Genomic DNA, 20,828 nt, shown 5'->3' with positions numbered 1-20,828 from the left:
AAATATATTTATATCGGAAATCAGATAATCCCATTCGTTCTGTATGCGTTCAGCAGTCGCCTTCCAGGGGTCATTTTAAAATGGCCCTGTTTCAGAAAACATTCTATGATGTTAATAATTATCATATAACAAGTCAACACATCAGGCAAGGATGGAGCAACATCCAACATAACAGATAGTTTACTTGTACAATGACGCAGGCAAACATTTGATTTCCATAGCTTTGTTAAGGGGATAGAGACAGCATGTGAACACTGACCTCACCTAGCATAACACGCAAGCCTGAAGGCAAGATTGCTCCTACGGTTTTGCTTATGTAAGTCATTATTCCATCATCATCATCATCATCATCATTATGCAGTTGTGTTTAGCCTTTTACAACATCATAATTATTCCTTCGGCTATTAACACAGACTAAGGAGTTCAAACAGTAGCTTACAGGCCATCTTTGTTAGTGTAGGCACGATCGATGCCTCATTAAAAACCGTACAGTATTTACTGTAACACATGGTGATGAAAAACAAAAAAACTAAATGTCACAGTAACTAAAGTGCATGGAATGAGTCTAGACATAAAATTCAAATCTTCATTACCATGTTTTTTAAAATATATATATATATATATATATATATATATATATATATATATATATATATATATACACACACGACATGTGTGTGTGTGTGGTGACCAGTGTGTTTCTAAATAAGTAATTACAGAGGTAAAATATAGTGGCCTTTTTAAACATGCTGCAAGGTGGCTGAAGTGGTGCGACTCAGTCAGAACTCCTTAGTGTCTTTGTCAAACAGGTGGAGTCGCTGCTCGGCAGTGAGCCCTTCCTTAAGACTCTGGGGGGGAGAGAGACTGTTAAAGACCGTGGTCAGGTTTAACTGAGACTTTCAGGTAGACAGGACTGAATCATTGACGAGGAAGCAGATTGATGCAAACAGAGAGGTCATTTCTGTCACTGGTAAAACTGATGTTTCTCTCTAGCCCCACTGGTACCAAAAACAAAAAGGTGATCCCATTCCCAATCAAAAATGTGATTTTGACTGTTAATGTGCGAGATTCAGAGGAGGGAAAGCACAAGAGTCCAGAGGGTCTAGTAATGCAGAGGGCTTTTCTCTCATCCGTACCAGAAACGTGGGGAATAATAATGTAAGTCTTTTATACACACCCAGAAGGATGTTGGAGACCATTAGAATGAGCAGAAAGGGGATATAGTGATTATTTCTGGGTAACACACTGCTGAAGGGTGAACATATAAACAAAATGGTGGTACACCAATGATGCACTGCTATTGGTGGTTGTCTGGTTTGGTATGTGACCATAAGGAGAAAAGTAGGCCTATAGGTTCTCAGGCAGCCCTAGCTGGCCCTGGGCACCAGACACAGACTGAGAAGGGGTTTGGGGGGGGACCCATCTCATCACATGTTGGTACACTTCTCTCTTATAGAAGCATTTTAACCCACAATCAAATAGCACAAAGGGATTTGTTTAGAGTAATATGACAAAAGTGTTGTATGTTGGGAAATTCAAACCTCAAAAGTTGCAGTGTAATGCAGTCGTTAACCTGAAGGTGGCAGTGTGTCACAGCTCAATGGCACTTGGTTCCAAACTGAACAGTTCTCACACACACAACCTTCAGCTGTGGGAGACTTCTCGATTGGGAAATACACATTAAGATGTCTTACTCAGGTGTTAATAAGTTATACCTTTGACCTCATGATGCGCTCGGTGCGTTTGGCGGCAGCAGCCGCCATCTTGAGAATGTCAGGGTTGCTTTTGGACTTCATGATATCTGAGGAGAGATAAGACAATTACTTCAATGACATGTCCTGGGGGGAAAAAGTGGCTAGTTCAGCTTATGTACAGTATACTATAGACACTACTGTAATAAATCTACTTGTCTGGCTGGTTGTCGTAAGGAGGTCAGTGGGTTGCAGGTCAGAGACAGTCTGGAATATGAGACATCTTATGTAAATAGACAGAACAAATGCAAATGTTGGAGGGATTGCCACACACTGGTTATGAGTGAAACAACCACCAAACTTGTTAAGACTGAAACAAAGGGCTCAGGTCATAAGTTGTGCACTAAGTAGGGACTAGGGTTCCATTTGGAACACTAGGTAGGGTCTAGGGTTCCATTTGGAACACTAGGTAGGGACTAGGGTTCCATTTGGAACACTAGGTAGGGACTAGGGTTCCATTTGGAACACACTACTGGAGTAGCAGAAGGCTAGAAAGTGTTCTGTATTCCTACCGTATCCTCCTGCTCTCTCCACCTCCTCCAGTGAGGGTTCCCCCAGTGCCTCGTGGGCCAGCTGCAGCTGCTCTCTGAGCCTCCCCAGGTCTCGCTCTGCTTTGGCCTTCACGATGCTCAGCTCTGTGTAGATGTCCTTGTACTTGTCCGTCGCATACTTCTTATCCTGGAGGGACAAATGATACATTGTTTAAGGTGGCAGGGTGAGAAATACAATCTCGGCATTAAATGAGAAAATAGCATAAACTACAATGAAAAATGATAAAAAAGCTGTTTTAGGTAACTTGGGTCTTACTCTTTGGGCGGCCTGGAGTTCATCCCTCAGAGAGTTGATTTCCTGTTTCAGATACTGGACCTCCGACTCCTTCACCCTCAACATCACCTGGCAAAGATCAAAACGCTAAGATTTAAGGGCTAAACTTCAGCTGTGTATAAAAGCAATGTCCCCTTTCAACAAACAGGAAGACTTCAAATCGTCCAATCTTATGTTCACCTCGAGCGGAGCTTACCTCTAGTTCGTACAGTTCCTTCCCATGTGTAATGTTGCAGGTGTTTCCACCCCCGTCTTCAGTGGCCATAGAGCGCATCTTAGTGATCTCTGCAGCTAGACGGTTGTTCAGCTCCTACAGACACAAGGCCCATTACATATCATGGTAAGTGTGAGGACTATTACCTGGGTGTTTGTTAGTGCCGGGTGTGTGTGTGTGTGCACCTGGTTGTGTGCGTTGAGCTCCTGGTTCTCCCTCTGACACTGTCTGAGGGCCTGTCTCTCAGCCTCCAGGGCCTGGGCCAGGTGGGCGTTCTCCAGACACTTCTGAGAGTACTGCTCTGACAACACCTCGATCTCCCTCTGGAACGAACACAGCTCCTCTCTGCAACACAGACGGAGGAGGGAGAGGGAAAGGCAAAGATAGAGAGAGAGGGAAAGAGATAAGGGGAAAGAGAGTGAGAGACAGAGGGAAAGAGAGGGGAACGTGAGAGGGAAAGAGGGAAAAAGAGAGAGAGAGGGAGAAAGAGGGAGAGCGAGAACACAGGAAAAGACTCAGTAAATCAGGCAATACAAGGCAACACACTCAGCCAATCAACACCATACATTTACCACTCAGTACCACACTCAGCCAATCAACACCATACATTTACCACTCAGTACCACACTCAGCCAATCAACACCATACATTTACCACTCAGTACCACACTCAGCAAATCAACACCATACATTTACCACTCAGTACCACACTCAGCCAATCAACACCATACATTTACCACTCAGTACCACACTCAGCCAATCAACACCATACATTTACCACTCAGCCAATCAACACCATACATTTACCACTCAGTACCACACTCAGCAAATCAACACCATACATTTACCACTCAGTACCACACTCAGCCAATCAACACCATACATTTACCACTCAGTACCACACTCAGCAAATCAACACCATACATTTACCACTCATTACCACACTCAGCCAATCAACACCATACATTTACCACTCAGCCAATCAACACCATACATTTACCACTCAGCCAATCAACACCATACATTTACCACTCAGTACCACACTCAGCCAATCAACACCATACATTTACCACTCAGCCAATCAACACCATACATTTACCACTCAGTACCACACTCAGCCAATCAACACCATACATTTACCACTCAGTACCACACTCAGCAAATCAACACCATACATTTACCACTCAGTACCACACTCAGCCAATCAACACCATACATTTACCACTCAGCCAATCAACACCATACATTTACCACTCAGTACCACACTCAGCCAATCAACACCATACATTTACCACTCATTACCACACTCAGCAAATCAACCACTCAAGAAACTCAACCAAAAAGACCACGCTGAACACTTTTCCATCATAATAGCTGACCAAAGGAAACAGTAGCACAGATCTGAGAAAACTCCTTCATTTTGTAGGGTGAGTAGGAAAAAACATTGTAAAGAACCAGACTCAGTACAGCCACTCCTTCCTTCATATTTTAGTTCTGGCCTGACACTGGAGCTTCAGTGTATTCAGAGGCTAGACAGACTGGGCCAGACTGCTGCTAATCAGTTCCTTAATAAACCCCAGACAGACGGCTGGAACTGGAACCGTCTGTCATTCCAGGTTTGGCAAGGACACCAGCCGCCACCTTTAGTTCCAGGTTGCCCTGGTTACAGCTGGCAAGGCACAGCCAGTCACGGTGACATACTGGCTTTGCCCAGACCTTTGTTCCCATGGCGCTGGGTTGGATTTGAACTTCAATATAAAAACAGAATTATAAAATTAAGTTATAAAAGGTGCAGTCACAACCACAGTTTCCAGCAGGTGTAAAAGGTGCAGTCACAACCACAGTTTCCAGCAGGTGTAAAAGGTGCAGTCACAACCACAGTTTCCAGCAGGTGTAAAAGGTGCAGTCACAACCACAGTTCCCTCAACATTACAGAACATTAATTAATAATCAATAATTTTAAAAAGTCAAGTAAAAAAACAAGTAATAGAAGAGGCAGCATAGTAATAATGGACTGGATTTACAAATGTAAAGTGGTTGTGTCTTGGTCGCACAGTAGAATCAATAGTACATGATAGAACAGCAGCGTTGAGTGAGTGTGTGTGTGTGTGTGTGTGTTAGTGTAAGGCAGCGTTTTCCAAACTCTGTCCTCGGGACCCCAAGGGGTGCAGGTTATAGACCCCAAGGGGTGCAGGTAATAGACCCCAAGGGGTGCAGGTTATAGACACCAAGGGGTGCAGGTTATGGACCAAGGGGTGCAGGTTATGGACCCCAAGGGGTGCAGGTTATGGACCAAGGGCTGCAGGTTATAGACCCCAAGGGGTGCAGGTTATGGACCCCAAGGGGTGCAGGTTATAGACCCCAAAGGGTGCAGGTTATGGACCCCAAGGGCTGCAGGTTATGGACCCCAAGGGGTGCAGGTTATGGACCCCAAGGGGTGCAGGTTATGGACCCCAAGGGGTGCAGGTTATGGACCCCAAGGGGTGCAGGTTATGGACCCCAAGGGGTGCAGGTTATGGACCCCAAGGGGTGCAGGTTATGGACCCCAAGGGGTGCAGGTTATAGACCCAAGGAGTGCAGGTTATAGACCCCAAGGGGTGCAGGTTATAGACCCCAAGGGGTGCAGGTTATAGACCCCAAGGGGTGCAGGTTATAGACCCCAAGGGGTGCAGGTTATAGACCCCAAGGGGTGCAGGTTATAGACCCCAAGGGTGCACGTTATAGACCCCAAGGGGTGCACGTTATAGACCCCAAGGGTGCACGTTATAGACCCCAAGGGGTGCACGTTATAGACCCCAAGGGGTGCACGTTATAGACCCCAAGGGGTGCACGTTATAGACCCCAAGGGGTGCACGTTATAGACCCCAAGGGGTGCACGTTATAGACCCAAGGGGTGCAAGTTATGGACCCCAAGGGGTGCAGGTTATAGACCCCAAGCGGTGCAGGTTATGGACCCCAAGGGGTGCAGGTTATGGACCCCAAGGGGTGCAGGTTATAGACCCCAAGGGGTGCACGTTATAGACCCAAGGGGTGCAAGTTATGGACCCCAAGGGGTGCAGGTTATAGACCCCAAGCGGTGCAGGTTATGGACCCCAAGGGGTGCAGGTTATGGACCCCAAGGGGTGCAGGTTATAGACCCCAAGGGGTGCAGGTTATAGACCCCAAGGGGTGCAGGTTATAGACCCCAAGGGGTGCAGGTTATAGACCCCAAGGGGTGCAGGTTATGGACCCGAAGGGGTGCAGGTTATGGACCCCAAGGGGTGCAGGTTATGGACCCCAAGGGGTGCAGGTTATGGACCCCAAGGGGTGCAGGTTATAGACCCCAAGGGGTGCAGGTTATAGACCCCAAGGGGTGCAGGTTATAGACCCCAAGGGGTGCAGGTTATAGACCCCAAGGGGTGCAGGTTATAGACCCCAAGGGGTGCAGGTTATAGACCCCAAGGGGTGCAGGTTATAGACCAAGGGGTGCAGGTTATAGACCAAGGGGTGCAGGTTATGGACCCCAAAGGGTGCAAGTTATAGACCAAGGGGTGCAGGTTATGGACCCCAAGGGGTGCAGGTTATAGACCAAGGGGTGCAGGTTATAGACCCCAAGAGGTGCAGGTTATGGACCCCAAAGGGTGCAGGTTATGGACCCCAAGGGGTGCAGGTTATAGACCCCAAGGGGTGCAGGTTATAGACCCCAAGGGTGCAGGTTATAGACCCCAAGGGGTGCAGGTTATAGACCCCAAGGGGTGCAGGTTATAGACCCCAAGGGGTGCAGGTTATAGACCCCAAGGGGTGCAGGTTATAGACCCCAAGGGGTGCAGGTTATAGACCCCAAGGGGTGCAGGTTATAGACCCCAAGGGGTGCAGGTTATGGACCAAGGGGTGCAGGTTATAGACCCCAAGGGGTGCAGGTTATAGACCAAGGGGTGCAGGTTATAGACCCCAAAGTGTGCAAGGTATAGACCCCAAGGGGTGCAGGTTATGGACCAAGGAGTGCAGGTTATAGACCAAGGGGTGCAGGTTATAGACCCCAAGGGGTGCACGTTATAGACCCCAAGGGGTGCACTTTATAGACCCCAAGGGGTGCACGTTATAGACCCCAAGGGGTGCACGTTATAGACCCCAAGGGGTGCACGTTATAGACCCCAAGGGGTGCACGTTATAGACCCCAAGGGGTGCACGTTATAGACCCCAAGGGGTGCACGTTATAGACCCCAAGGGGTGCACGTTATAGACCCCAAGGGGTGCACGTTATAGACCCCAAGGGGTGCACGTTATAGACCCCAAGGGGTGCACGTTATAGACCCCAAGGGGTGCACGTTATGGACCAAGGGGTGCACGTTATGGACCAAGGGGTGCAGGTTATGGACCAAGGGGTGCACGTTATAGACCCCAAGGGGTGCAGGTTATAGACCCCAAGGGGTGCAGGTTATAGACCCCAAGGGGTGCAGGTTATAGACCCCAAGGGGTGCACGTTATGGACCAAGGGGTGCAGGTTATAGACCCCAAAGGGTGCAGGTTATAGACCCCAAGGGGTGCAGGTTATAGACCCCAAGGGGTGCACTACACAGCTGATTCAAATAAATCACAGCTGATTCAACTCATCATCAAGTTTTGATTATTTGAATCAGCTGTGTATTGTTAGGGCAAATACCAAAACGTTCACCCCTTGGGAAATGTATGTGTAAGGGTTGAATGTGTGGAGAGTCCATGCAAATCATTTCTACGGTGCAAAGTCTGAGGTGCAATAGGCTTTAAGGTTTAGGTCTGTGCAGGGAGACAGAAGCTGTCTCGGAGCCTGTTGGTCCGAGACCCGATGCTCCGATACCGTTTCCCAGATGGTAACAGAGTAAACAGTCCATGGCTCAGGTGACTGCAGCCCTTGACGATCTTCCAGGCCTTCCTCAAACATAGATATAATAGGAGGGCAGGGAGCGTATTGGGCAGTCCATACCACCCTTTGTAGAGCCTTCCGGTTGAGGGCGGTGCAGTTGCTGTACCAGGCGGAGATGCAGCTGGTCTTGGATGCTCTCGATAGTGCAGCGGTAGAACTTCTTGAGGATCTGAGGACCCATGCTGAATTTCTTCAGTCGCCTGATGATGATGATGATGTTGGAGTCGTACATGGCTATGCAGATGTACAGGAGGGGACTGAGCACACACCCCTGGGGGACCTAGTGTTGAGGGTCAGTGTGGCAGACGTGTGTTGCCTACCCTCACCACCTGGGGTACAGTTGAAGATGGAGGTGTTCATACCCAGGGCCTTGAGCTTAGTGTCAAGCATGGAGGGGCCTATGGTGTTGAAAGCTGAGCTGTAGGCGATGAACACCTTTCTTACATAGGTGTTGCTCTTGTCCAGGTGGGATAGGGCAGTGTGTAGGGCAATTGCGATTGCGTCATCTGTGGATATGTTGGGTCAATTGCTAATTTTTGTGGGCCCAGGATGTCAGGTAAGGTGGAGCTGATTTGGTTCTTGGGACCAGCATCTCAAAGCACTTCATGATGACAGAAGTGAGTTCTACAGGGCGACAGTCATTTAGGCAGGTTACCTTTGTTTGCTTGGGTACAGGGACAATGCTGGACATCTTGAAGCACGTGGGGATCACAGACTGGGACAGGGAGAGGTTGAATATGTCCGTGAAAACTCCAGCCAGCTGGTCTGCACATACTTTGAGGACGTGGCCGGGGATACTGTCTGGACTGGCTCCTTTGCGAGCATTCACACGCTTGAAGGTCTTACTGACGTCAGCCGCAGAGATCTAGAGCTCACAGTCTTCTACAGCAGCGGGGCCCTCATGGGAATATCGGTGCTGGGGGTATACAGCCGTGATTATAACCACTGGGAATTATCTTGGGAGATAGTGGTGTTGGCATTTAATCGGGAGGTATTACAACAGCGGGAGAACAGAAAGTTGTGAGGAATTGTAAGTTACCACAGTTACACCATGAGTTGTTGATAATGAAGCAAATGCCTTCTCCTTGACTTTTCCCAGAAAGATTACGCGATAATGGAAAACCCAGCAGACTGGATAGCCGGATCCAGCATGGAGCCCGTGAGACACGTTTCAGTGAGGCAAATTACGTGTCTCTCAGGTCCAGTTGGTAGGAAATCCTCACTCTGAGCTTGTAACTTATTGTCTAGAGACTGCACATTTGCTAGTACAATACTAGGAAGCATTAGGTGATTGGCCATTCTCTTTAGTCTGACTAGAACACTAGCTCTCTTTTTGGTAGAGGCTCCTGGAATGAATGAAACTACTTTGGGAGAACTGAACAAAGGGTCGAATCTGTCAAATTTGTGGTGAGTAATCGCCGATTTGATGACCAGGAGTGCTCGTCGGTCATAGGAGATAATACTAGAAACATTTTGGGCAAATAAAGTAAAAAAAGAACACTCAAATAAACAAAAAGACGGCAAAGTTGGCTAGGAGCTAGCAACACGGTGAACATGTCACTCGGTTCCATCTTGTCATAACTTACTCGTGTTGCCGGCATATCTCCTCTATGTCTGCGTTCTCCGTGTTGCTGTTGGACTTGCGGGCCTTGTCCAGCTCCTTCTCCAGCTCTGACCGGTGGGCGTTCTTCATCGCCTCGATTGCTGGGGCAACCAAAACAAAGAACGTTGTTATTTAGGAGAGATCATCAAGCATACCCGGACCACGTTAGGTAATCATGTCGTTTTAGAAAGAAAAGCCACTGTTTTATAAAGCAGAACCCAAAGACCATGATAACTCACAATTGTGGATTTGTGTACACAAGTGAACAAAATACTTAATGTTAGCCTGATGGTACTGCTAGCATGGGACACTAGGCCTATATGATTACCAAGGTGCTACTGCTGATAGGGTTAGCGTTAGCCGCTATCACAATTACTACTGACCGGCTATGGTAGCGGCAGTCTCCTCGGCTAGCAGCCTCTCCTTTTCCTCGTGTAGGTTCTCCAGTGCTCTCTGGTTTTTCCTCTGCAGTTCTTCAATCACCCTCTGGTGGGACTCCTCCATGGCAGCAAAGCCCCTCTCACAGGTGGCCTATCAATGGAGGGGAATGGGTGAAAAGTGAATCTACACGAAACCATAAGCTAGGGCCAGGAGTTTCCTGCCTGACCATGTGACTTGATTAGGAAAACCTCTGGCCCCTAGTTATAGGGTATTTTTCGTGGTCAAACTCGATGTAGTTAAAGCCCAAAAAACTCTGACCCAAAACTCCTGACCCAAAACCACTGTTGACCATCTATTCACTGATCACTGACGACAAACACCAAGCTAGCTACTTTAGCTATTAACAACATAAGCCTCTGGTACAGAATACACAATACGTTGAAGAAATGCGTAGGCAGCTAGAACACAATGTGATTGAGAAGGCCGTGTTCTGTGTAGCCTAATTATCCCTGCAACAGTGAAGGTATTCAACATCTGCCAAGATTTTAAGCCAAGTGAAATCCGGGCCGTCTCGCTCATAAAACACCTATTACAAATTGAGTTCGTGTCATAGCGTGTCATATCGTTTAGCCGTCTATAATGTGAAAGACGTCCACTCTGTTTCTATTGGGGATGTCTTGATGGGATGTAGGAGGTTAAGATGAGACCGAGTAAAACACTGGATAATAGGCTGATTCTGTGGGGACAGACAGACAGTGGAGTCTGGTGTCTCCCCATCGTACTGTCTCTGGGCCAGCCTGTCTGTGTCAAATGAGGCACGATTGGCAGCTTCGCACCAACACCTTTTTAGCAGTATAGAGAAAGAAGGCTGGGGAGGGGAGGGGAGGAGGGGGTCTGATCAACACGGTTTTAGAGTCACTCACAATGCTATTATAAATTACAGTGCATGTTTCCACAAGAGGGGATTTGAATGGACTTCCGACCAGCTCGACCCAAAAGTTACTTCCGTCCTCTATTCAGTGCTGCTAATCTGAGTACTGTCCTATGCTCCCTCTCTCGTTTCCTAAAAAGTATTTTCACAAGGATAAGTCCCCAGCGCTCAGGAAACTGGCCCAGGAGGGAACAACCTTTGAGACTGAGCCAACCCCCACGCCCACTGGCTGGGTATTTAGGGGCACTTCCTACTGTGACATCACAGCAAGCAACACCTGCCCTTTGTTTAGTGTGTGTGTCTAAGTGCGTTCGTGGGGGCCATTTCCTGTTTAGGGGAGTGGCTGGTGTATAGTATACAACTACATGTAAATAAAGTATGTCTGACTGAAGGGACTGTGTTCCAGGGATGAAACCTGTCCTCGAGGACCAGGAAAGGAACTGCTAAAACGTTATTACTGATTTTACAATGTTATTACTGTTAAGAGGACCACAAAAATGCTACCACCCGTCCGTCTCCATACACAACAACAATACAAAGATTACAACACCAGCAGCAACAACAAAAGACCTGGTGTAGCGCAGGTCAACTCATGTCAGCTGTGTTCCCAAGCTGTGTCCCCAAGCTGTGTCCCCAAGCTGTGTCCTAAACCTGAGTAGGAGAACCCAGGTCATCTGCTTAGAAACAGTCACTATTCAGGCCTAATAAAAGCACGCAGAAAACAACAACAGCTCTTAAAACTATTCCTGTAAAGTTGGAGCCTGATTATAAATGACCTGTGTAATTCTTATGAACGTCTACAACGTAATGTAGAGACCATGACAATGGATACAAGTTTTTTTATTTTTTTTAACTTGAATTCTATGTAGTCTAAATAAATAATAATAAGACAGGATCTATGATGTATAAAAACATCTGGCTAACTATATGTTCACATACATTACCAAAGATTCTAGGTATATGATCATGGTGGAATGTGGTTAATATACTTTTTTTTTTATAGCTGCGATTAGATCTTGTTTTGCATTTCTTCCTTTAAAGAATGACGTTTCCAAGGAAGTAAATATCAATCAAATATATTTATAAAGCTGACGCCACAAAGTGCTGTACAGAAACCCAGTCTAAAACCCCAAACAGCAAGCAATGCAGGTGTAGAAGCACCTGCATTGCAAATATGTCTACGCTTCAGGCATTCTGCAATGTTTTGATAGCCTGTCAATTATTATGAGTTCAATCAGCATGTCAGAAGGGGGGAAAGGTTCATTATTATCAGTTAAAGCAAAAGCACATCAAAAAGACAAAAGAGGTAAGCCCCATGCACCTTCAAATGCAGGTCATTTAAACTTCCTCCTCGAGTCCACTCAATTATCTAAATCATGTATCTGTTGAGGACAACCATAGGTAGACAGCTTTAAAAAAGGGCTTCAACCGTTTAATTGACACTTCTAATACATACGACGCCTACTGAAGCAGGGAATCTAATGAAGCACATCAAATTGTAGCTTCTGAAGAATTCCTTTCATCAACAACTATACCTGCTGGGATGCTCGTTTCACATTGGATGTGTAAATATGCTGATAGACACTAAATAACATGACCTGAATTCTTTGTCAGCCTGACTTTCATGGGACTGTAAGAGAGGTTCTGGTTGGTCTCCCTAAGCAGATGGGTTGCCTCCCACATAAACAATGTTCCAGTTGGGATTTCGGAGAAGTAGTTCTGGTTAACTAACATTTTTCCTGTCAAACAAAACGGGTTCCTCAGCGCACACGTAGCGTCAACAACCACATGCACTAACAGTGGATTAGTCACCATGAAACACTGGAGGATACTGATGTACAAAGGAAAGCAAGCAGAGTGAGGATAGCAGGGCTACAGAGGAAAGGGGGGGGTAAGGAGTGGGTCGGGAGGGTGGTGGGTGCCACATCACGGGGGAAAAGGCATCAGTGGGTCGGAGGGTGGTGGAAGGAACAGGGGAAAGGACAAGGAAAGGGGGGGGGGGGTAAGGGGGTGGGTCTGGAGGGTGGTGGGTGCCACAAGGGGAAAAGGCATCACGGACGAAGGAACGGAAAAGACAAGGAAAGGCTTCCACCTTCAGATTCTCCAGGTCTTGGTCGTATTTCAGCCGGAGGTTAGCTGCGTCACCCTGGAGCTCCCTCCGCTTCATCTCCTCTGTCATGGCCGAGACCTGGGCCACCAGCTCCTGGATGCGCTCCTTGAGGGCGGAGGTTGTGGAGGTCTCAGGGGATATCGTCCCATCCTCTGCCCCAGTGAGATAGCTTCCTCCTGGGGTGACATCCATCTGATGGTGGAGCTTCTCCAGTAGGACGATCCTCTCTGTCTCGTGTTTCTTCTTCAGGTTCTCCATGCAGACAGTCAGAGAGTCGATCTCCTTCACGTTTTCTTCACGTTCTAGACGCAGTATCTCGGACACCTTCGCCACCTCCTGTCGCAGATTTTCTGTTACCTGTGTGTAGACGTCATTGGTCTCCCTCAGCTCCAGCTTGTGCTTGGCTACCATGTCTTGCAGCTGTATGGCCTTGTCCAGGGAGTCAATGGGCTCCAATTCGAGCTGAATGTGTGTTACTGGTCTAGTATCTTCACTCATAGTGCTTTCAAGGCGTTGCAGAGGATTCTGCTGATCTGCCAATTTGGATTGGAGTTCTCGGTTCTGTTCTCCCAATAGAAAGCAGCTGGCACAGTCAGAGTTGCCAATCTGAAGTTTCTCAACCTGTGTTTCTTTCAGTTCTTTCTCGTGTTGGAAGTTCAGCCTGCTGATGAGATAGGCCATGTGAGCTTCTGTGGCTGCGTCTTGAAGGTGCTCAGACCATTGTTTCTTAACTTTGCCGGAATCAAAGCTAGCTAGGACCAAGGACAGGAGGGTGTCATTTGTGGACATTTCAATGGTGGAGGCAATTAGATTAAACAAATACACTTTCTCTTGCAATGCCTCTGTTAGATCTTTCAAAATGAGCGTGTTGGTGTCGTTATCAAGCCAGCCGCACCAATTCAAAAGGTCTGCTTGCATGGTCTGTGCCATCACAGTCATCTTATTATCAACTTCCATCTTGGGTCGAGGACAAATCCTGTTCATCAACATCAACATGCTCTTCTCAGCTACCGTACGTTGTACTACACGCATTTCAAAACTACATACGCGTTCACCTTCAGTCTCGCATGGGCTAACCTCTAAAGCGTTCAACAGACCACTCCAGAATGCTGCGTCTAATACCAACCTTTCCATTACTCTCTGACTTACTTCATCTGGCTCTTCTTCAAAGGATCCAAGGCAGTCCGTGATATGTAAAGAGCTTTTCAGATCATGTAGTGTTTTCTCCACACTAACATCAAGCTTCACTAACACCTCTAAAACCCGACTAAGGGCATCAGACTTCATCTTTATCTCACCTACTACTTGCTTTATAACACTTTTGTCTGCTACCTTCCTCTCACCTGTCTGCATCAAGTCTTCACTAACATTCACTTCTCTTTCTCCCCTAGCCGACTTTGCCTTTACCCCCAACTTTGCTCGCAACATCCTAATCTCATTCTCTGCCTCTAAAAGTTTCAGACTCTGGACTCTCTCCGATTCCTGGTTTCTAGCTTGAAGTTCAACGTTCTGAGTTTGAAGTTCTCTACAGAGATTTTCCTTTTCTAAGAGCTTGGCCCCTGTTGCCTCCAGCTGCTCTTTGAGTTGCCCTTTCTCCTTAGGAGCACCTTCCTCTGCCATCTGAAATCCCAGAGCTTTGAGAGTGGCCTCTTTCAGCTGCAGTCTCCTCTCCCCGTCCTTCAGGCCGCTTCCTAGCACCTCCAAGGTGACAAGGGCCTCATGAAGCTTCACAGACTTCTCATTCAACTCTCTCTCATAGAACTCCCTGTCGATAGCATTGGCTTGGCTCTCTGCTAGTCTGGCCCTGACTCCGTTCAGCTCTTCTAGGATCAGTAGGTGCTGTTTCCCGCCTTGCAGGTTGATCAGCTCAGCTTTGAGCCTGTCGATCTCCCTATCTGCCTCAGTTAGTTGGTTCACTATCTCCTGATAGCGCTGGTTCAGCGCTCCGTTTTCGCTCTTTAGAAGTTCAACCCTGTGGAACAACGCCTGTACAGCGATCTCGTGGCTTTCCGAGTGGTCTTCGATTTGACACAGTGGTCCGTAAGGGGTTTTCTGGCTCTCCACCTTCTGAACCCTTCCTAGCATGTCCTCCATGGCCAGGAGACGCGATTCGTAACTGTGGATGCTTTCGCCGGCCCTGGCCAAGCTCTGCGTGATGGTCTCGTTGTCTACCTCTTGTTGAAACTTCCAGCTCTCCAAAAGCCTCTGGCAACTACCCTGTTGTCCTATTTCCAGACTACCCTCCAGGCAGAATTCACTGTGAGATCGTAGCAATCTAACCAGTCCCTTCAGAGTCAAGGACTTTCCTGATATCAAGTCCTCTAGCTCTTGAATCCTGTCTGCACTATCTTCGATCAAAAAGCTAACAGTTTTTTTGACGAGCGGCTCTGAAGGATGCAGGCTTTCCAGAGGGGCTGTTGTTTGGGGGTGGGAAAGGTAAAGTTCCTTGATGGAGAGGTGGGAAAGCGAGAGGCCAAGCTGTGCCTGCATATTACGCTTTTTCAGTTCTTGCAGCTGCAGGAGCTCTTTGGTCTCCTGATACTTCCTTGCTAAGCTCTGCGCTTGTGAACTAACCAGTTCCGGCCTCTTCGTCTGGGGCTCGATATCAGCCTCCAGAACCAAAGGGAGATCCAGCTTGGAAAAGGGGACCAGACAGTTGGTTAACACACACAGCAGGGGTGAGAAAGGCTAGCTAAATTGTTTTAGGTAATACATCAATGATTTCCCTCTGGATTCAGCGCAATTAAACATTATGACATCATAATATAAAGCACCAGTCAAAAGTTTGGACACACCTGCTCATTCCAAGGGTTTTCCTTTATTTAATTTGTACCATTTTCTACATTGTATAATAATAATGAAGACATTACAACTATGAAATAACACATATGGTATCATGTAGTAACCAAAAAAGGGTTGAACAAATCAAAATATATTTTATATTTCAGATTCTTCAAAGTAGCCACCCTTTGCCTTGATAACAGCTTTGCACACTCTTGGCATTCTCTCAACCAGCTTTATGAGGTCACCTGGAATGCATTTCAATTAACAGGTGTGCCTTGTTAAAAGTTAATTTGTGGAATTTCTTTCCTTTTTAATGCATTTGAGCCAATCAGTTGTTTTGTGACAAGGTAGGGGTGGTATACAGAAGCTAGCTCTATTTGGTAAAAGACCAAGTCTATATTACGGCAAGAACAGCTCAAATAAGCAAAGTGAAACGACAGTCCGTCATTACTTTACAACATGGTCAGCCAATACAGAAAATTGAGAACTTTAAGTTTCTTCAAGTGCAGTTCGAAAAACCATCAAGCGCTATGATGAAACTGGCTCTCATGAGGACCGCCACATGAAAGGAAGACCCAGAGTTACCTCTGCTGCAGAGGAGAAGTTCATTAGAGTTACCAGCCTCAGAAATTGCAGCCCAAATAAATGCTTCACAGAGTTCAAGTAACAGACACATCTCAACATCAACTGTTCAGAGGAGACTGTGTGAATCAAGCCTTCATGATTGAATTGCTGCAAAGAAACCACTACTAAAGGACACCAGGAAGGAGAAGAGACTTGCTTGGGCCAAGAAACACAAGCAATGGACATTAGACCAGTGGAAATCTGTCCTTTGGTCTGATGAGTCCAAATTGGAGATTTTTTGGTTCCAACCGTCGTGTCTTTGTGAGACGCAGAGTAGGTGAACGGATGATCTCCGCATGTGTGGTTCCCCCCGTGAAGCATGGAGGTGGTGTGATGGTGCTTTGCTGGTGACACAGTCTTTGATTTATTTAGAATTCAAGGCACACATAACCAACATGGCTACCACAGCATTCTGCAGCGAAACACCATCCCATCTGGTTTGGGACTTAGTGGGACTATCATTTGATTTTCAAAAGGACAATGACCCAACACACCTCAAGGCTGTGTAAGAGCTATTTGACCAAGAAGGAGAGTGATGACCTGGCCTTCACAATCACCCAACCTCAACCCAATTGAGATGGTTTGGGATGATTTGGACCGCAGAGTGAAGGAAAAGCAGCCAACAAGTGCTCAGCATATGTGGGAACTCCTTCAAGACTGTTGGAAAAGCATTCCTCATGAAGCTGGTTGAGAGAACTCCAAGAGTGTGCAAAGCTGTCATCAAGGCAAAGGGTGGCTACTTTGAAGAATCTAAAATATATTTTGATTCGTTTAACACTTTAGTTACTACATGATTCCATTATTTCATAGTTTTGATGTCTTCAATATTATTCTACAATGTATAAAATAGTTTTAAAAAATCAAGAAAAACCCATGAATGAGTAGGTGTGTCCAAACTTTTGACTGGTTCTGTGTATCATTTTGACTTCAACATTATGCCATAACGAAGAAAAACATTAATGAAAATTATGAGAATTAGAGCGCTGGAAAGAGATTTAATGGCCATGATTAGTGAATCACAAATTAGCATGCACATTAAATGGTTGAGGAGTTAATTCATGGGGTAAGTAATGCAAAGTTAGTGCTAGCTAGGTGGTTTAATTAGAGATGGGAGGCATACCAGGTTCTTGGAATAAACTATGCTCTTGAGATATCCTTTTTCTGAATTCTTCCCGCTCTTCACAAAACATTTCTCAAAAAGGCAGTCATCACATCGCATTTCATTGCGTAATAGCAATAACAATGCAGGCCAGAACTAAAATCAAACAGTGTAATGAACGTGAAAATTGCTTCTTAAAACCCCAAAATAAGTAAAAACAACACGAACAGGAAATTAATTATTTTCTCCTGAAATTACCTTTTTTTTGGTTGGCTTTAGCAAAAAAAATGCAAAGGACAGCATAAACTAACCAGATTCTCTCCCTATCTAAACATCAAAGCCGTCAACTCAAAAACGTCCCCTTTTGAACTGAATCAAATTTGTTACACAAGCTATCCAAGAAAACCATCTTTGATAAAACTCAGATTTACACAATAAGTGGTGAAGAATTCAAAAAAGCATACATTATAACCCTCCATACGGACACACTCTGACCCGCTCTCTAACACACACACACACACACGTAAAAATGCAACAGAAAACTATTATCTGCATAAAGGTCTAGAGCACATCAGTAAAAAGACGAAGAGATGGTTGGGAACAGCAGTAATAACACAAAACATCTGAAATACCATTCAAATAAAAATCACCAGGAGACAAGCCAGACCATGTTATTTGATACAGTTCTGAGCCAAACGTCATTATTTCAACTACTATGGCCGTACTGTTGAAGTCAAGTGTGCATTTATGCCTTTATGCCATTTACAGCATCACAGGAACACCGAAAAGGAAACCTATCCATCTAAATGTTAATCGTTAATTGAATGCATCACGTTCGATACACATGCACGACATCTGTCATCACCTAAAAAAAATATTTAAAAAACGAAACATCAGCAAGAAGCCGTAAAAGGAGTCATAAAAACAAGATGTTTCTCCTCACATGCAACGAACGGACTCATGCAAAGGAACGTTTCGGAGCCCCGAACGGACTCATGCAAAGGAACATTCTGGAGACGTTTCGGAGCCCCGAACGGACTCATGCAAAGGAACATTCTGGAGACGTTTCGGAGCCCCGAACGGACTCATGCAAAGGAACATTCTGGATGACTCAAAGGAACATTCTGGAGACGTTTCGGAGCCCCGAACGGACTCATGCAAAGGAACATTCTGGAGACGTTTCGGAGCCCCGACGTCAGTCAGTTTGATGTTTTCTCACAATTAAAATACAACATGCAAAAAGGAGGTTATGAAATGAAAAGAGAACACCACCGCTCAATCTGTACGGTTTACTTCATGAAATCTTAACTCAACAGGACTGCCTATAGAGAATAGAACAGCTCTGAGGAGAAGAAAAGCTCTGTGGTGCGTACCTGGGAGACGTATCCAGAACGGACGTGCTGCTCTCTCTCCAGAGCCGTCCTCAGCTGGACCTCCAGATTCTGTTTGTGCTGGTTGGAGTGCAGCAGCTGCTGGTGACAGCTCCCCAACTGCAGCTTCAGCTCTTCTACCTGGGAGAGGCAAGGTACAATGGACAAGGTGAACACTGACCTATCAGCAACCTCTGACCTTTGACATTGATCTCGGTTCCCATAAAAACACCCACCCCTTTCTTGTAGCTCTCCAGCAGTTTCTCCAGCTTGGCCGTCTCCCTGGTCTGCAGTGTCGAGGGCAGAGTTACCCTCCTCTCATCCCTGATGGGTGTCTGCTCCACCTGCTGCCAGCGTTGCTCGATCTCCACCTCCACCTTCTGTTGCCTCTCCAGGGAGGGGGGACCCACGCACTCACCCCCAGGGCTGCCTTCAATCCCTCCCCCCTTCTCAAAGTCCATCCTCCCGCCCTCGGAGCCTGCTGGTTGGTCCTTGGAGGAGCCAGTGACAGATTCATACCTCCTCCGTCGTTCTTCCCTCCTCCGGTTCCGATCAGGGTCTCCAATGTCAGTCTGCAGGGGCTCAGCCTTCTGGGCCCGCTGCTGGGCCAAAGCCTGGGCAATGGGTCGGAACTCGCCCCAGTCGAAGGTCTTTGAGCGGCCTTGTTGTCGGCGCTCGCGTGCCCGGCTCTTCTTAGGGCCTGGACCTGGCTCACGCTCCACGGACGAGGTCTCGGAGGAAGGGGAGTCCTGGGTCACGTCTGGCTGAACCAGCCCCTCCAGTGGGGAGAAGGAGCCGTGGTTGCTAGCCACGTCTGGAGCGGTGGAGGGTCTGACATTCTTCATGACAGCCTGGATCCAGTTCCTCCGTATGCCTGCAGTCATGGCCGACAGGGTGTGCAAGCCCTCCCGGGTCTGAGGAGGACAGTTAGGACATTAGATTCACACTGTACAATAACAGCTATCCTATTGGGTGACAGTGAAGGGCTCCGTTACATCCATACAACGAAGTGATTTTTGATAATAAAAAGTGACAAAAATGGTTAGATAAATGCAAATCAAATCATTATTACGACATTAAATATTCTGAGATTGTATGTGAGTGATTGGGACTTACATGTATCTGGAAGCCGTAGTTGCGTTGAGCCTGGTATTCAGTGACATTATAACACGTAGACAGGTCTATCTCCCCATCCAGATCTGAAGCCTGAAATACAGCATTATTACAGATGGTGAAGTCAGGAACAGAATAGTCTATTATCAGCTTACAAGCAGCCAGTTTTCAGGGACAATTCTTTTGAAACTGGCTACTGTGTACTTACGGCGAACAAAAATATAAAACGCAACATGCAACAATTTCAAAGAGTTTACATTTCATATAAGGAAATCAGTTAAATGAATTCATTAGGCCCTAATCTATGTATTTCACATGACTGGGGTATACAGATATGCATGTTGGTCAAAGATGACTTAAAAAAAAAGAGTAAGGGCGTGGATAAGAAAACCAGTCAGTATCTGGTGTGACCACCATCTGCCTCATGCAGCATGACACATCTCCTTCACATAGAGTTGATCAGGCTGTTGATTGTGGCCTGTGGAATGTTGTCTCACTCCTCTTCAAAGGCTGTGTTTTTATAGTTGCTGGATATTGGCAGGAACTGGAACACAGTGTCATACACGTCAATCCAGAGCATCCCAAACATGCTCAAAGGGTGACATGTCTGGTGAGTATGCAGACAGTGGAAGAACTGGGACATTTTCACCTTCCAGGAATTGTGTACAGATCCTTGGGACATGGGGCTGTGCATTATCATGCTAAAACATGAGGTGATGGAGGCAGATGAATGGCAAGACAATGGTCCTCAGAATCTCTTCACGGTATCTCTCTGCATACAAATTGTCATCGACAAAATGCAATTATTCTGGTTGTCCGTAGCTTAAGCCTGCCCATACCATACCCCCCAAATGGGGCACTCTGTTCACAACGTTGACATCAGCAAACAGCTCACCCACACGATGCCATATACGCTTTCTGCCATCTGCCTGGTACAGTTGAAAACGGGATTCGTCTTTGAAGCTTCCCTGAGACGGTTTCAGACAGTTTGTGCAGAAATTCAGTTTATTCAGTTTGTGCAAACCCACAGTTTCATCAACTGCCCGGGTGGCTGGTCTCAGACCATCCCACAAGGTGAAGAAGCCAAATGTGGAGGTCCTGGCCTGGCGTGTTTGAGGCCGGTTGGACTTACTTCCAAATTC

The 20,828-nt window shown here is 46.5% G+C and overlaps 1 protein-coding gene across 2 annotated transcripts in view; it reads right to left on the bottom strand.

Moving 5' to 3' along the window:
- Nucleotides 1-628: 628 nt before the first annotated feature.
- The window catches only part of LOC112223359 (myosin phosphatase Rho-interacting protein), a 77,890-nt gene continuing 57,690 nt past the window's right edge, over nt 629-20,828 (bottom strand). Inside the window, exons 11-22 of one of the 2 annotated variants that reach the window (XM_042305588.1) lie at nt 19,690-19,779; nt 18,810-19,487; nt 18,577-18,714; nt 12,679-15,330; nt 9,658-9,805; nt 9,258-9,375; nt 2,976-3,135; nt 2,773-2,886; nt 2,559-2,645; nt 2,264-2,429; nt 1,716-1,801; nt 629-848 (exon numbers count right to left, since the gene is read on the bottom strand). In XM_042305588.1, the coding sequence (XP_042161522.1) occupies nt 780-848; nt 1,716-1,801; nt 2,264-2,429; nt 2,559-2,645; nt 2,773-2,886; nt 2,976-3,135; nt 9,258-9,375; nt 9,658-9,805; nt 12,679-15,330; nt 18,577-18,714; nt 18,810-19,487; nt 19,690-19,779 (4,506 nt within the window). In that variant the 3' untranslated portion in view covers nt 629-779. The remainder of the gene's footprint in view (nt 849-1,715; nt 1,802-2,263; nt 2,430-2,558; nt 2,646-2,772; nt 2,887-2,975; nt 3,136-9,257; nt 9,376-9,657; nt 9,806-12,678; nt 15,331-18,576; nt 18,715-18,809; nt 19,488-19,689; nt 19,780-20,828) is intronic. The other variant, XM_042305589.1, reaches the window with a different exon arrangement.

The sequence above is a fragment of the Oncorhynchus tshawytscha genome, linkage group LG24 (genome assembly GCF_018296145.1).
Source record: "Oncorhynchus tshawytscha isolate Ot180627B linkage group LG24, Otsh_v2.0, whole genome shotgun sequence".
Taxonomy (NCBI): Eukaryota; Metazoa; Chordata; class Actinopteri; order Salmoniformes; family Salmonidae; genus Oncorhynchus; species Oncorhynchus tshawytscha.
The sequence above is the reverse complement of the archived record's forward strand: the minus strand, read 5'-3'. Positions and strand labels throughout refer to the sequence as shown.